This window comes from Medicago truncatula, chromosome 1 (assembly GCF_003473485.1).
Source record: "Medicago truncatula cultivar Jemalong A17 chromosome 1, MtrunA17r5.0-ANR, whole genome shotgun sequence".
Taxonomy (NCBI): Eukaryota; Viridiplantae; Streptophyta; class Magnoliopsida; order Fabales; family Fabaceae; genus Medicago; species Medicago truncatula.
Window position 1 is genome coordinate 34,242,022 of NC_053042.1, and position 16,111 is coordinate 34,258,132.

Consider the following 16,111-nt stretch of genomic DNA (forward strand, 5'->3'; position numbering starts at 1 on the left):
TAATCTTTTCAAAGGAAAAACATGAATGCCGAGTGAAATGCTTGAGTCCTGGCCATTTGGCAAGTTTGAATTACCCCATTTCGGAGGTAAGATAATTGTTGTAGTTGGAATGCACCTTACCCTAACTAATGACGATCTTCTGGCGGAATCAAGCTGTTGATGATATATTCAGTTGATCTCGTCACCCGCATATCGATCCACTGAAACGTCCTGTGCTCCCAAAACATGCTCGTCACGTTTTCGTCGTTCTTTAATTCCACCCAAGTGAATGATACCCTCCCCCCGTCGAGTGTTGGACGTTTATACCGAACGTGTTCCACCCTCCTTATGTCTATGGGGTTGACTCCTTGGTTGAATTCAGCGAGTTCATCCTTTAGACCTCTTAACGTTACACCAAGGCACCGAACTTTCAACCTATGCGGTTCTCCGCTGTTGAATTGTGCATGAACGTCGATCCACCCGACCATTGCTTCAAATCTACACAATAAGAAATTAAAAACAATCAATGAAAACTCATTCAAACAATTCATCAAACACTTGGAGTGCAAATTATACATAAACCCTAAAACTCATAACTATAACATTAACATGCAAACATCCAAACACAGTTAAGTAAGATAAGTCATTTGCATGTAACATTGTATCATATCTTGCAAAAAAAAAAATTAAAATTTAAACAAACCCTAGTCTAAAAAAATTCTTTAAAACTCAAAACTGCAACATAAACATCCACAATTTTTATGATAGTCACACTCCTAACAAAGTAAGTTAACAAAAATACTACATTGTTTGACATCATTAAAAGTCAGTTTTTTTTTCCTACGTATTCACAAAATTCAAGAGGATGAATAGGTGACTACTCAAATTTTCTTTTTTCTGGAATTACTCAATTCTTTTGGTAAGTTTATAATTTGCTTAAAAAAAAGTTTATACTAATATTCAATATTTTTTTTTACATAAAATGATTTTTTTGGCTTCTTACATTCCAGAAAAGAGAAAAAAAAAATAAAAAATTCTAGGGTCTAATATTAGCGTTCAGAAGCACACACTCTTTGAACAACCGTAGTTGAAGAAAGACCTATATCGAATCAATTCCATTTTTCCTCAATCGAATCCTTCCTTTCACTCTCCGATCCAAAACCCTAACAACAATGGTCAGAGGATCGCTCAACAAACTCGTCTCTCGCTCTCTCTCCGTCGCCGGCACATGGCAGAATCAACAGCTCCGCCGTCTCAACATCCACGAGTATCAGGTCCCTCTCGAGATTCGTTTATTCACAATAATAATAATTATCTTGTGATTGTTGATGATGATTTTGTAGTTAATTTAATTGAATCTGTAATTTGTTAAATCGTTGATGTTTATTTTAAACCGATCGAGTTTTGAATTTTCGTGAAATTAGGGTGCTGAATTGATGAGCAAATATGGTGTTAACGTTCCGAGAGGTGTTGCGGTTTCCTCCGTCGAAGAAGTCAGAAAAGCCATCAAAGATGCATTCCCCGGTCAAAACGAGGTAATCCATGATTCTGTAGACTATAGTCCATACCATGAGTTGATACTCGCTGAAAAATGAATACTTAAATTGTAAAATCGTAAAATGCAACCTGTTTTTATGGATTTTTTGTTTAACAAATTGAGGCATAGGTTATGAAATTTTCCATAATTGCAAAATGTCTTGATGCATGTTTGGTATCACGGTGGGTTTGTCTGAATGACGGTGAGCTACCGTGATTTTTAAAGGTTATACTTTGTAGCTTTTACAAAATCACGACGGCTCAATGTGACTCTGGCAAACCGACAGTGATACTGAACATGAGTGGAGAATTTTGACTGTGATAAGAAGTGGTGTAACTGGGATTATTATGCAGTTGGTGGTTAAGAGTCAAATTTTAGCTGGTGGACGAGGATTGGGGACCTTTAAAAGTGGTCTTCAGGGAGGAGTGCACATTGTTAAGACTGACCAGGTTGAAGATTTAGCTGGTAATGCATGATCCCTTTGTTATTTCTCAATTCAACTTTCCTTGTTCTCATTTCATGTCCATGCCTTTCTATATAAGATGTCTCTCCATTTGTAAGTATTAATTTATTCAATTTGAATTCAGAGAGGTTATAGGACATAATGCTTGATAATCTAGATTTTCGGTGATTTTTTTTTGGCTTGGTCCTATTGCTGTTGTCATCGTCATTTGTCATTGTTGTTTTTTCAGGGAAGATGCTTGGGCAGATACTAGTTACAAAACAGTCAGGTCCTCAGGGAAAAATTGTTAGCAAGGTGTGAAATTATTCAATATTGTATTTGTAAATATGTTAGCATTTTTAATATAGCCAAACAATTTTTCTCTCTAAAAATCGAAATTCTGGTGAAAACAATTCAACAGTATCAAACTTCACAGATAAGTTGTTTTTGAGTTGTTATTGTTTGTTTTCTTTGTGAAATTTACTCCCTTTGGATCACACCGTGGGACCTTTTTTTTTTACATGCAATATGTCTGTCGGAGAGGATAAATTTTTTCTTGCAAAACAGTACTTAAAAGTTTAGTCATTTTTTTCTGGACTGATCCTGCTGGTTGGACTGGTAAACTGGCCACCAGACCAATTTGGTCGTTGGATTTCATCTCATGAACCGTCCAGCACTTGAAACTGGCAAACCGATGCAAATGGCGTCGTTGGACTGGCCAACTGGATTTTTTATTTAATTTTTTTAAAGTGGCCAACTGGACATTTGTTATCCAAGTTATACACTTAAAACCATTTATGGTATTTGGTAGGCTATCCAATTGTTACATCTATATGTACTTCCGTTAGATTCCAAGTGGTTTTTGTATTGATCATGGAAGTAAATTTTCGTCAATTGGATATCACAAGCACTTTAAGAATTGCTCATGGTTTCTCGATTTTCCATTTTATTTTAAAACGCAAACAGAATGACAACAGCCACTTTTATTTTTATTTTTTATTATATACGTAGAATATATATGCAAGGGGGACGTATTGTTGCTCGATGATCGATTGTTTGACATCCAATTGTCTAATTTTTGTACAGGTTTACTTGTGTGAGAAGCTGTCGCTTGTGAATGAAATGTACTTTGCTATAACTCTGGATCGTAAGACTGCTGGTCCGGTAAGAGTTTCCTATGCCAGTATATTAGCTTTAATCTACTTTATGTGATAGGTCAAATACTCAAATTCTTATAACTTCTATATCTTGTTCATTGTATGACTTATCTAATTTTGTTTCCTTTAAATTTGACCAATAATAAACAGCTATGTTGCTCATTACATTTTTTTCATTACACTTTTGCAGCTTATTATTGCTTGTAAAAAGGGAGGAACCAGCATTGAAGACCTTGCAGAAAAATTTCCAGACATGATTATTAAGGTTTGTTATTCTTGACGTTTCTCTGGGAAGTATTCTTTGCAAGATAAGCCTGATGCATTCCTTCTTTCTAGTAGGTACCTGTTGATGTTTTTGAAGGACTTACTGATGAAGATGCTGCAAAGGTTGTTGATGGTTTGGCTCCTAAAGTGGCTGATAGAAATCAATCAATTGAACAAGTGAAGAATTTGTATAAACTTTTTGTTGATTCTGACTGCACTCTTTTGGAAGTAAGCATATGCATGTTTTAGTCATTTGCACTTGATACACATTCATCGTTTCTTAAGAATCTCTATAATGACGGTTAATTATCTTTCACAGATCAATCCCATGGCGGAGACAGCTGATAACCAACTAGTAGCTGCTGATGCTAAGTTGAATTTCGATGATAATGCCGCATATCGCCAGAAAGAGATATTCAAACTTCGTGATACAACACAAGAGGATCCTCGAGAGGTGTAGTTAAATTCTCTTTTATTTCTGTTTTATATTACACAGGAATTGAACATATGATCCCTAAACCCACCCTGTCATTACAACTTGAGTCCAGGGGTTTTCTATCCAGCCCAGATATATTTTTGGGTTGGGGTCAATTCACATTTTGGGTAAACCCAAGTAGGCACTATCCCGCACAATATTGTAGAACATCTTTTGTAACAATCAGGGATAAATAATTATCTTTTCTGATTAATAACTTGTACTCCACACAATAATAACTTATATTGATGTACTTCATTTTTTGTGATATAGAGTAGCATACCTTTTTTTTTATTTTAAATTTCATAATGTTCAAATCTGCATGTAAACCAAATATTGGGTTGGCCCAGTTATTATTTCGACAAGGTCTGTCTCCAAAATTGTCCTGAATAAAATGTTGGATTGTGCTCATTTTTTTATTACGTGAAACCCATCTCATCCTGTCTTATACGCACTCCTAAACTTAGAGCCTAGCTTAATTAGCTACTTACGTTTATTTCACTGTGCACTGATGCTTTCGATATCTGGAACTTGTGCTTATGATACAGTTATGGAGTGAAGTGAGGTTCTATATGGCAATACCAAGATCTCATCCTGTTTCATAAGCACCCCTAAACTTAGAGCCCAGCTTAATTAGCTACATATATTTATTTCACTGTACTCTGATGCTTTTGATATCTGGAGCTTGTGCTTATGATACAGATATGGAGTGGAGTGAGGTTCTAAATGGCAATACCAAGATTTCACATGATTTATTCGTGCCTGATTATTAAAATCTTATTTTGTACATCCTTTTGTTTCTTATCATCAGTTAAATGACTAAATGCAACATTATTTGTGTCTTTTAACTTTATTTTGGATCAGGTGGCTGCTGCAAAGGCAGATTTAAATTATATTGGGTTAGATGGAGAAATTGGCTGCATGGTGAATGGAGCAGGGTTAGCAATGGCCACAATGGATATAATTAAGTTGCATGGCGGTACTCCTGCCAATTTTCTGGATGTCGGTGGTGCTGCCTCTGAAAACCAGGTAATGTTTTACAGACAAGATTGCTCTCATTTTGGTATTTTTCTTACATCAATAAGATTGAGATGATTGCTCATATTTCTTCCCATATCACATCAGTTTGTAGTCTGCTTTGGCATTAACCTGAAATTCAAAGGGTTTTTATTAGAAAAGCATCCTTTAGTTGTTGCTATTCACTAGATACCACCTTCAATGATTTGGTCTCTGCCTTGAGATGTTTTTGTTCATATTTACTGTAATTATGTGAATCAGGTGGTTGAAGCATTTAAGATATTAACTGCTGATGACAAAGTAAAGGCGATTTTGGTTAACATCTTTGGTGGTATCATGAAGTGTGATGTTATAGCAAGTGGAATAGTGAATGCTGCAAAGCAGGTTAGTAAAGCTATGTTTTGCATATGCCAAAACAAAATTGATGCCGTTTAAAAACAGCTTTATTCTTTCTCCTACATATGATAAAGAATGAACAGGGTATTTCTTTGTGCAGTTAACTTATATTAATTTTATCCTTATTAGCAGTTTTATATAATGGTTTTGTTTGGAACTATTTGAAGCATTTTTATATAGTGGTTTTGTTTGGAACTATTTGATATTGAAAGGATAACATGATGTCAAGAAATGCAAATTACTTATATTTGATGCTTTGTGTGATTTTAATTTTGATCTATGACGTGGGTTTAGATTCTTGATATTGGCAAATTTCTATACAAGTTGTGAATTATTATTCATCATCTATCTCATTTCCTTTTTTTATTTTATTTTAAAAGCACTGGGGTCGGGATTGAACATTAACTTCTCTTGCTGTTATTTTTTAGGTTGCACTAAAAGTGCCAGTAATAGTTCGTCTTGAAGGCACCAATGTTGATCAAGGGAAGAGCATTCTGAAGGTAAGTGTTACATTTATTTAATTAATATAAACAAACCATCTCTTTTAAAAAGGAAGCAAGAATGTTTCAATTGTTTCGTAAAAGAAATAATGTTTCAATTGCTTATTATGTTCATTGTGAATGTTTCAACAGGAAAGTGGTATGGCATTAATAACGGCTGAAGATTTGGATGATGCAGCTCAAAAAGCAGTGAAAGCTTACAAATGAAGAGTTAATTTCGTAAATTTTTAAAACCAGTTTAGTTACAACACTATTTTTCCTGAGTTACAAATTATTGACGAGAAGGGAATAGATGCAAGAAATCTTCTCATTGAATCCGCAGTGGCTATTAAAGCATTTCCAATAAGTAAACACTTTCCACATTATTGTTCAATTAGGTTTATGCATGTTATTGCATGGCTTCTCTCTTACATTTCAAGATAGGTTGAGTTCTCGTTAATTTTTATGCCGGTAAACATGAAAATACAGTCTGTTGAACATGGTTCACCGGCTGCTTTTAATTGAGGATCTTCAATTTATTTTGGTAGAGGATTTTCAAATTTGAATGTTTAATTGGCATTCTAATGTAAAGTTTTTATCTTACATTTGGTTCCATTTGGTAAAGTTTTTTTTTGAAATTATAAAATAAATGTATGCAATATTTTATTTGGGCGCATTACTAGAAAGAAGTAAAAAGCTTGTACCACAAAAAAAGAAGTGAAATTATCTAGACTATTAATATAAGCATTTGGGTTATCCTGAATTTTCTAAGCTTACCTGTGAATAATACGTGCAAAGCTTACCCAATTTCATTCTGATTCATCCTAGAATTTTCGTTGTACAGTAACCAACTGTTGAGAACGAAGAAAATGATTTTCCAACGTATATAGTTTTTTGGGAAATGCTTGGGTCACACATTCTTGTAACACACTCACTCCAATAAAAATTAACCATGTCAGTTACTTTATTTTATCCTTTACATGTAACCGGATTAACAAGTTGTTTTGATTTTGTTTGTAATTTCTTTTTATTTTCTTATTAAGAATTTAACGACAATATTGTCTTCTCAGCAAGCTCCATCCTTCTAATCTTTCCATTTCTCCTTTTCTAATTTGTATCAGAACCTCTATCCATCGCAATCTCTTTCATTTTTCACAATCTCTATCGTCTTGCTTGTGAGGTTTAATCTTGTCATAACTTGTGCTCCATCACCCACCACCATATCCGTGACCTCACTCTTTTTCAGTGTAGAGCGTAATTATCGCAAGCTGTTGCGGTCGCTGGTGTCTTGTTCATGAGCGACCCAAACTGTTTTGAATGATTTGAAATATAATGGAAACATTTAATTTGGCATATCGTGAGTAATCTATGTTAGGTTCTGTTTTTCCCTTTCAAACTGGGTTCTATCTTTGTGTATGAAAACTCATACAGTATAATGGATACTAAATAGTTATGGTTTTCTAGTTAGATAATTTTGATTAAAAATAAAGCTTATGGGCTCCATTAAAAATTGGAAATTGCGGTCAAAGTTGGGATCCATTAAAACAGTAGGGTGATTAGAAGTGGGAACTGCAATTAGAACTCTACATAAAGATTTTTTTTGAAGTTCTATTAGGAATTGCAACAATCAAATTGATATATGGGAGATGTCAATTTGGGTGAAAACAACATCCGACAAAATTATGAAGAAATCGTCTTGACATGATGATAAGTAGAGAAGATGAAAGAGGATAAGTAGAGACGATGAAAAGTTAATAAACAAAAAATAAAAAACAAGGGTTACACTATCCAGGTGAAACATGTTAGAAGGTAAAAGAATAAAGAAAGTGAATGACGTGTATAGTTTCTATTGGAGTGTGTTATAGGAGAGTGTTAGAAGGAGTGACTCTAGCATTTCTCAAATGTAAAAACAATATAATTATTATTGTTCTCTTGCAGAAAATAATGTGAAAAGAACATAATACATCCAAAGAGCAAGAGTTATTAATGGTGAGTTTTTATTTTGAAAATAAAATTGACAGAGAAAAAGAACATGAGTAAAAAAAAATAGTAGTGGATTGTTATGTAATTTTAGTGGTTATTAGTTATCTTAAGTTTATAGTGTATATATATATGGATGGATTTGTTGTTTCAATTTCTTGAGAATATTATACATTATACCTTACATTCTAGTTATTTTCCTTCAGGAAATTAGGAACAAGCAATACCAAGTACTATTGTATCCATTCATATGGACTTCATTTCATCTAGAAATGACCTGTTAAAAAATTAACTAAATTTAGCAAACTTTAGAAAGGTTTACATATTTACATGTTCTTTATACTATCATTCCCATTGTCACACCTAAAATTCCGATAAACTAATGGTTTTGATTAACTATGAAAATCAACAGACAAATTTAACAATTTCCATCGAATCAACAAAACATTTTTGTTAGATTTGTCCCTTTTCTCACCATTGCCACTTTCATGATTCGTTTGTCAAAAACTGCCTTTAGTTTTTGAACCATTATTTCTCTCTTTTTTTTTTTCAATTAACATAAGAAGCACAAAACCCTCTCGAGAAAAAAATAAAATAAAAAATCTAGTCCTCTATTATGGGTTCTATTTGGAGCATTTGTTCCATTCAAAGATACAAGTTTGTAATTTATTGTTGACCTTTCTATAGGTGGAAATTCATCTGAGAAAGGTCTTTTTTTTTTTTTTCCTAATTTTTTTTGAGTCTCAAAGTCAATGTTGGGTTTTTCTCTTCCAGATTTTATTAAAATATATACATATTGATAATTTTGTTAAAAGAGAAAATTCCAACTTTGAACATGTCAAGCAAGAAGGTGAAGGGTCTTCTTAAAGGCCTTAGATACATATCTCAAATATTTGGTAAGTAAACATCTCTTTCATGCAATTAATTTATTCTTGCATTTCTAAATCATAATGCGTTATTTCTTTCAAGAAAATAATTATAATGAAAAATAACATTTATTAATTATTTGTTCTCTTTAAAAAATCTCCATTTTTTTTTATGTTAATTAAATAAAATGTAACTTATGCAGAAAATGAAAAAGAACAAGAAATACAAATTGGAGTTCCGACGGATGTAAAGCATGTGGCCCATATAGGGTGGGACGGTCCTTCCGTAAATTCTCCCAGCTGGGTAATTATATAAACTTTCTTAATTTTTTTACCGTTAATTAATGTTCAAACTTGTAGAATAATAAAATTAGCTTATCAATATGCTTTTACTAAGTTGATTTTCCTTCACAAAAGAAAGCATTTGGTGTTTTTTTGTTTGCTTTCAGATGAACGAATTTAAAACCTCTCCAGGATTTGCATCAGGACCCATGACTCTCACGGGAGATGCTCAAACCAAAGCACAAGATAGCACTGTCAAATGGACCTCTGAAGGTACCAATTATGGATAATTTTTTCATTTAAACATTGTGTGTCAAATACCGGAGTTCAATGTTAGTCGGAAAAATCACTAGTTATACTTTATATGTCTCTTGATTGAACTCCAATTTACTAGGGTTTATTTTTCTAAGAAATCGGACGGTCAACACCCTAAAAAATAAATAAATGTGTTTTGGATGGTTAAACCCTAAACATTATAATTACTTTGAATTTATGTAAGGGCTATCAAATTTGCTTTTGTTGTGTCTTTCTCTCTCAACACAACTTCATCAAGACATAGTTTAACTTAACATTTTCATTTTCATTTGGTTAAATATTTATTAATGTGCATGGGAGGAAAAAAAGTAACAAATGGGATTGATTGAATGATTTGCACATAGATACAAAAAGAAGAAGTACAAGGGGTGTGAATTCTCAAACTCAAGGGAGGGATTTGCCTGAATTGCCAAAAGGATCTAGAAGACAAATGAATAGTAACATCACAGATTCTCCAACAAGGGAAAGGACAAGGCAATCAAGAAGGTCATCAGCTAACAAACAGTCAAACCTTAAAGATTCTTCAGATGGTTCCAATGATTCATTGATCCAGTCAGATGGGTCACAAGGAGAAAATCTTCCAGAAATTCCCAGAAAGGCTCGTCGGAAGAAGTCAAAAGATAAAGAAAATTCAGGTGGTGGATCATCATCCAAATTGAGATCCAAAGCACAACAATCATCAGATCCTAATTTGGAGTATGAATCTCCATCTTCCAAGTCTAGGAACAAACCAAAGTCATTTGAAGAAAATGAGCAATATGAAAGAGGAACGAGTATAATATCTTGAGGAATTGAATTGTTGTTGTAATTTTATGCTATTATTAGTTAGAGTGTTGCATTGCATAGATATAATTCTTAAAAACTAGAACACTTTCCTTCCTAACCATGTTTTTTTCTTTCCAAATTCTAAATTTCAATGTCATTTTCTTAATTTGATTATTCTTTCTTTTCTTTTTTAAATAGAAAGTCTTTGTATTATTTACCCATTGCTGATATGTAATTTACTAACTAGTGCAACTTGTTCACTTTAGTTTTCATTGATTTGTTTAAGATAAATTGCAAATGTTGAAGAATTCTACGTAGGTGTTCACCTTATGGGACCAAACGTGTTAGAACTATTTCAAGGAGAAATCACTCTATAATTTATTTATTTTGTGTGCTTAGAGACATTGAGTTAAGCTTGACTTGATCATGTTCTATGATGCCTTTAGATTATGGGATTCACCCCTTAAAGTGAATCTTCCTGATAAAAACCGGTATATAAGAAATATTATAAAATTCTCCTAAAAAGAAAATTACAAATTTCATGCGCAAAAATAAAAGAAAAATATGATACTTAACATATCAATGAAATTTAAATTAATATACAGCACAATTATTTTACACACACATTAAATGATATGTTGCCACATTATTAATATGAAATTTTTATATTTGTGTTTTTGCATAAGACAAAATGAAATATGTTTTTTTTTTTTTAAATGAGATAATAGTCATTTTCGTTCCTCAAAGACCATTTTGACAAACGAAGTGCGCAATCAGATTTTATTCTGAATTTTAGATAGATTATTGATACATGGATAAAAATGACTATTATCTTTTTTTTAAATATCATTTATGTCAAATTATAACATTAAATACTTTTACTTGTTAAAAAAAACATTTAATACTTTTAGATATGATAATTTTTTTTTTTAAGGAATTTTTTTATTTATTTACCTATATCATAAAATATTAAAATTACTCATAAATTGAATTCACGTCAGCGTCACTTGTTAAAAAATGAATCAATTATTTGAACCCGTCCAATTTTAGTGATTCTTTCAAAACAAATTTGATAAAAAAAAAATGGAGATGCAGGGTATCGAACCCTGTACCTCCCGCATGCAAAGCGGGCGCTCTACCATTTGAGCTACATCCCCAAGTTGTTAATTTAATTGCTTATTCAAACATAACTTGAATACATTCCATTTATAGTATTTGGTTTACGAGTTGGGAACTTCTACGGTACACTCGTAAAATAAGGTGTACCGATACTCCTGCTTCTTAATTTTATAAATGAACGATAATTTTTTATGTAATAAATAGCTATTTATCAATATTTATATTTTATAGAACAACATTTCATAAGAAAAAACATCATTTAATTGTTTATAAGAATCATAGTAACTTTTTTTACATATTATAGTAAAAAATAATGAATGTTCTCAATTATGAGTGATAAAAATTTAAAAAAATAAAAAATTATTTCGTTGACACGTTTGATGAATAAGATTTAGTTATTATAATTATAAATGATAAAAAAATAATATTTTTCTTCAAAAAACAACTCATTTAACTATGAAGTAAAAGAGTGAGTATACCGGTACACTCAAATATAATGGGTGTACCATAGAATTTGCCATACGAGTTTCCATTTATTTGTTGGTGAACGAATAGTTGGCATTGAAATGAAAGGAATCGTAGCAGCTTGATGGACAAGGATAACAGGGATGCACAAACATGGAGTATATAGCACTTTGAAATAAGACTCCTCATACAAGAATAAATAAGGTTTTTTTTTCTTGACCAAAAAAATAAAAGGTATTTTTTTTTCTTTTTTTGGTATATATCCCAAAAGTCCTTAAAAAAATTAGCCAAAAGTGAGGAATCAGTTTTAGCATCACAGATTTTCGCATCTAAAAATCCCTTCTAAAAAAAGTCCTTAAAAAATCCCATCTAAAAATTAATTTTGTAAAGATCTTTCGCATCAAACACCCATCTAAAAATTAATTTTCATTTAAATATCAATATTTTTCTGCTCGACAATAGAACCTTAAACCCTATTATACTTAAAAAAGCAAAGAGGTGTAATCTCTTCCCTCAACCATATAGACTGCAAATATAATTTTAGAGATTTAATCAGTTTTTGTTTGTTTTCCTTTATATTGTAAGCCTTGAGCCAATTAAGAAGTTAATGAAAAATTACCTTTTCTTTTACTCATAATCTGAATATTTTACTTTTCGTTGATCAATAATTATAGGTGTTTGTTAACTTGTGCCTTAAGATCACAAGATAAGAAACTAAATGTAGAAACTTAATCTTAAAAATTGTGCATTTTAAACCTTAAAATCTTAAAAACTTATCTTTTCAATGCAATATTTATTATTCAATTCTATTTTAGAATTATTTTACCTATTGTTGCACTGTTGTTTTCTAGTAGTATATTCATAATGTAATTTTTGTGAACTTCAACTCATGGTCAAATTAAAGTCAACTCTAAAAATTGTATGAAAGGGATTGGGATGAGATGCGTTTGTTAAATTTGTTTTTATTTGCAATCCATGACATTACTAATACTAATTTGTTTTTGGAAATTAGATTGACACTTTGTTTGGTTGGAAAATGAAAGTGGGAGGAAAGAAAGAGGAAGAAATGATTGTATAATATAGAAAGAAAAAAAGTAGACAGTGAGGAGATTAAAAAGAAAAAATCAATGTCCGAGATTAAAAAGAAAAAATAAAACTTTCACCGTTCCCCTTCTTCTCAACTGTACTCCCTTCTTCTTCTCCTCTCACCACGTTTCCTGCTTCCCTTGCGCAGTTAAAGCGCCGCCGTGAAGGCCAATCACTCCAACGCCACTATGTCTTTGTTGTTCATGAAAACTATAATTCCTTACCATCTGCGCTTGTCGTCTCCATCACCGTCGTATCCCTCACCAATAATTCTTGCTGCTCCACCCGTGGAACCATCTTATATTTATAGAAAATCACAAAATAAGAGGAAATAAACATTTGTCTAAGAGGTTTAACCTCAATGTTAAAAGTTTAGCTTTTTTACATCAAGAGACATAGTTCAAGTACCATCAAGGATAATTTCCCTTCTCCTAATTGCAGGGATGAAATACATATTTAAACCTATATAAAATTATTTTGGAAATGATTTAGTTTGTATGCACTGATGGGATATAACTTCTTTACACATGCATTCAATCAAATCAAACCAAATAGATTTTTGTGAAAATATCTAAAGAACTAACCTATATAAATAAAAGGCTAAAATATGGTTTTGGTCCCTGCAAATATGTCTCGTTTTGGTTTTAGTCCCTGCAAAATTTTTTTGTTGTTTTTGGTCCCTGCAAAATATTTTGTTTTTGGAAATAGTCCCTGCAGGGACTATTTCCAAAAACAAAATATTTTGTAGGGACCTTTTTCAAAATCAAAAGATTTTGCAGGGACTATTTCTCTAATAAATGGTTAAGTCATCATGTGACACGTGTGCAAATTATCACAAAAGTGGAGCCAGGGACCAAAACCAAAATGAGACATATTTGCAGGGACCAAAAACAACAAATTTTTTTTGCAGGGACTAAAACCAAAACGAGGCATATTTGCAGGGACCAAAATCATATTTTAGCCTAAATAAAATACATGTCGGAACATAGAAATTATTCTCTTTCAGAAGTATAATTACCTAAGCAATTTTGACTTCTCTATCTCATATTAAATGTTATGAACACTTGAAAAAAATGAAATCACATTAAATGAACTTTTTCTTGCTTTTATTTTTTTGGTGAACTATTTATTCTTGCTTATAAACACACACACACACACACACATATATATATATATATATATATATATATATATATATATATATATATATATATATAAAAGATAGAGGATCAATAAGCATTTGTTTGTTTTGTGTTGAAGTTATGTATAAATCCAAAATGTGGGCAAGGGCATGTGAATAGGAAGGAGAGCTGGAAAATTCTGTTAATAGTAACGTGGGATTCCAGGAAGCAAGGCGTGGTAAGAAATCGATTTTCCCTGTAAAGCCCCGATACTTCAAAATGGATGACGCAACGTATTCTCTGTGTATCCTGCACTGATATCTGCCCGATACTTCCCGATACGTATCTGGAGAGTATCCAAATATTAAATTTTATTTTTTTAAAAAAATAATTATCCGATATTTTCCGATACGCACAGACACTTGTGTTTTTTTATATTATTTTGATTTCTGTTTTTTTTTTTTTTGTAAAAAATAAGAATAAAAACATTATATTACTATAATATATATACATTTCCTTTATCTTTCTTTGGTGCCAGTACGGCCCACACCACACCACACAAACAATTGCATCTTTCCCTTTATAAGAAATTAGGGTTTCAACTTTTCTTCCAAAGTGGTCGCCGTCCACTTTGGTCACCGTCGAGAAATTAGGGTTTAAAGCTTCTTGTGCAACCTTGTTCTTCCTCATGTTGTGAGAGAAATTGGAGTACTTTCTCTTTTATCCATTCTTTGAAAAGAAACAAAATGGATCCAAAAAGGGTAGAATATTTGGTTTATGTGGATACTAATCTCCGACTCTTGTCAAGGAAAGAAGATGAATATAAGAAAGGACAATCAAGAATGTGGGACATTAGTGGAGATGCGCATGAACCGCTTGATGATGTTGAATTGAGTTAGCAGAGTTGTCTTTGGATGAACCGGATTTGGAAGGTGATTTGTATCTCGATGATGAGAATGGAGGAGAGGAGATATAAACGTTAGTTACTTGTTAGTGTTAACTCTTAGTACTGATGTGTTCTTTTTTGGATATAGTGCTTCTTTTTTGGATCGATATAGTATAGCACTAACAAATTCCTTTTGGATATAGTGTAGCATTGATGCATAACACTGATAGTGATCTTTTTGTATATATTGCGTACGTAATTGACTAATGACCACTCTCTTATTCGCCAATATTATTTATATTTATGTTAATGTGCTACGAGCTTGGTTTCTTGTGTTTGTTAATATATTTGCATATTAAAAAAATGGTTATAATTATATTGTACATTTAATTATATTTTTTTTATTAACGTATCCCAGCCGTATCGTATCTTAATTTTTGAAATTTTTCCGTATCAACGTATCGATGCAGTATCGTATCCGTATCATATCTCGTATCCGGGCTTCACAGGATTATCCCAATTGCAACCTCATTGTATTTGTGTGTGAGTACTTGAGTGAGTAGGTTCTTGTATTGCATGTTGTAACAAGACTCCTCATTAAAAAAAAAATCATGTTGTACTTAACTTGAATCAAAACATTATTACATTGTAAAATCATCTTGATATTTTATTTTTCTTTCAAGTAGTTTAGTGGCTAGAGAAATTCATCTTAAAGATGAATAAATAGGGTGTTCGAGTTCGAGCCTCAACCCCTACACATATTATGCATTATCCCTTATCAAATGAGTGACAAATCATCTTGATAATTACTTAGAAGCCATAAATAAATTGGACCATATAGAGGAATTGTACGTACAATCACCTGTTGTTTGTCGTTTTCTTGAATATCCGTATTTTTTGGAATATTATACTCCTCAATCATTTTTACCATTATATCCATCAATTTCCACATATCCTCCCATTAGCACCGGTAGGAGTGGTAGTAGTATATATACACCATCCTCAACAATTCAACCACCCACATTCCATTCCCAAAATCCAAAACACTCACTGAATCAATGGGTTCAACAACACAAGCACTAATAATGCTGGCTTTCTCATACATTTTCTTAACATTCATCCTTCTCTGGAATTACAAACCACCCATACACCCAACCGAACAAAAAGCACTCTACAATGTTCTCAACTCCATCAACCCAGATTTCCCATGGACCACTCGCTTCCCCGGCGACCTCTGTCGCTTCCCACCACCCGGCATTGTTTGCCGTTACTCCTACTTTCATTTTCTTCAGTATCGCAAATTTAAATCACACATTGAACAACTTCACTTTGGCAACTACGTTTTTGATGAAAGACCAACCCTACTACCATGTTCTTCCCATAATGCCACTCTCAACCCACTTCTCTTCACCCCTTTCAACTACCTCCGATTACTCACCTTCCGTGAATGCTTCAACAACCCAGAAAACCCCATTAACCT

At 32.4% G+C, this 16,111-nt stretch overlaps 2 protein-coding genes and 1 non-coding gene across 3 annotated transcripts; 2 read left to right on the forward strand and 1 right to left on the reverse strand.

Annotated features, from left to right (window-relative positions):
- The first annotated feature begins 1,008 nt into the window (after positions 1-1,008).
- Positions 1,009-6,185, forward strand: LOC25484225 (succinate--CoA ligase [ADP-forming] subunit beta, mitochondrial). Its single transcript, XM_024779547.2, has 12 exons — positions 1,009-1,253; positions 1,404-1,514; positions 1,870-1,981; positions 2,209-2,273; positions 3,045-3,122; positions 3,306-3,380; positions 3,455-3,607; positions 3,699-3,833; positions 4,719-4,883; positions 5,133-5,255; positions 5,696-5,767; positions 5,900-6,185. The coding sequence occupies exons 1-12, from the start codon at positions 1,152-1,154 to the stop codon at positions 5,972-5,974; spliced, it is 1,266 nt and encodes a 421-aa protein (XP_024635315.1). The 5' UTR covers positions 1,009-1,151; the 3' UTR covers positions 5,975-6,185.
- A 2,346-nt stretch (positions 6,186-8,531) lies between these two features.
- LOC25484226 (CRIB domain-containing protein RIC6) lies at positions 8,532-10,130 on the forward strand. The gene is made up of 4 exons (XM_013612997.3): positions 8,532-8,622; positions 8,796-8,896; positions 9,042-9,147; positions 9,534-10,130. Exons 1-4 carry the CDS (start codon positions 8,562-8,564, stop codon positions 9,974-9,976), a joined length of 711 nt encoding a protein of 236 aa, XP_013468451.1. The 5' UTR covers positions 8,532-8,561; the 3' UTR covers positions 9,977-10,130.
- Positions 10,131-11,038: 908 nt separating this feature from the next.
- TRNAA-UGC (transfer RNA alanine (anticodon UGC)) lies at positions 11,039-11,111 on the reverse strand. Its single transcript has one exon. It is a non-coding gene; the product is annotated as a tRNA-Ala (tRNA).
- Positions 11,112-16,111: the final 5,000 nt, after the last annotated feature.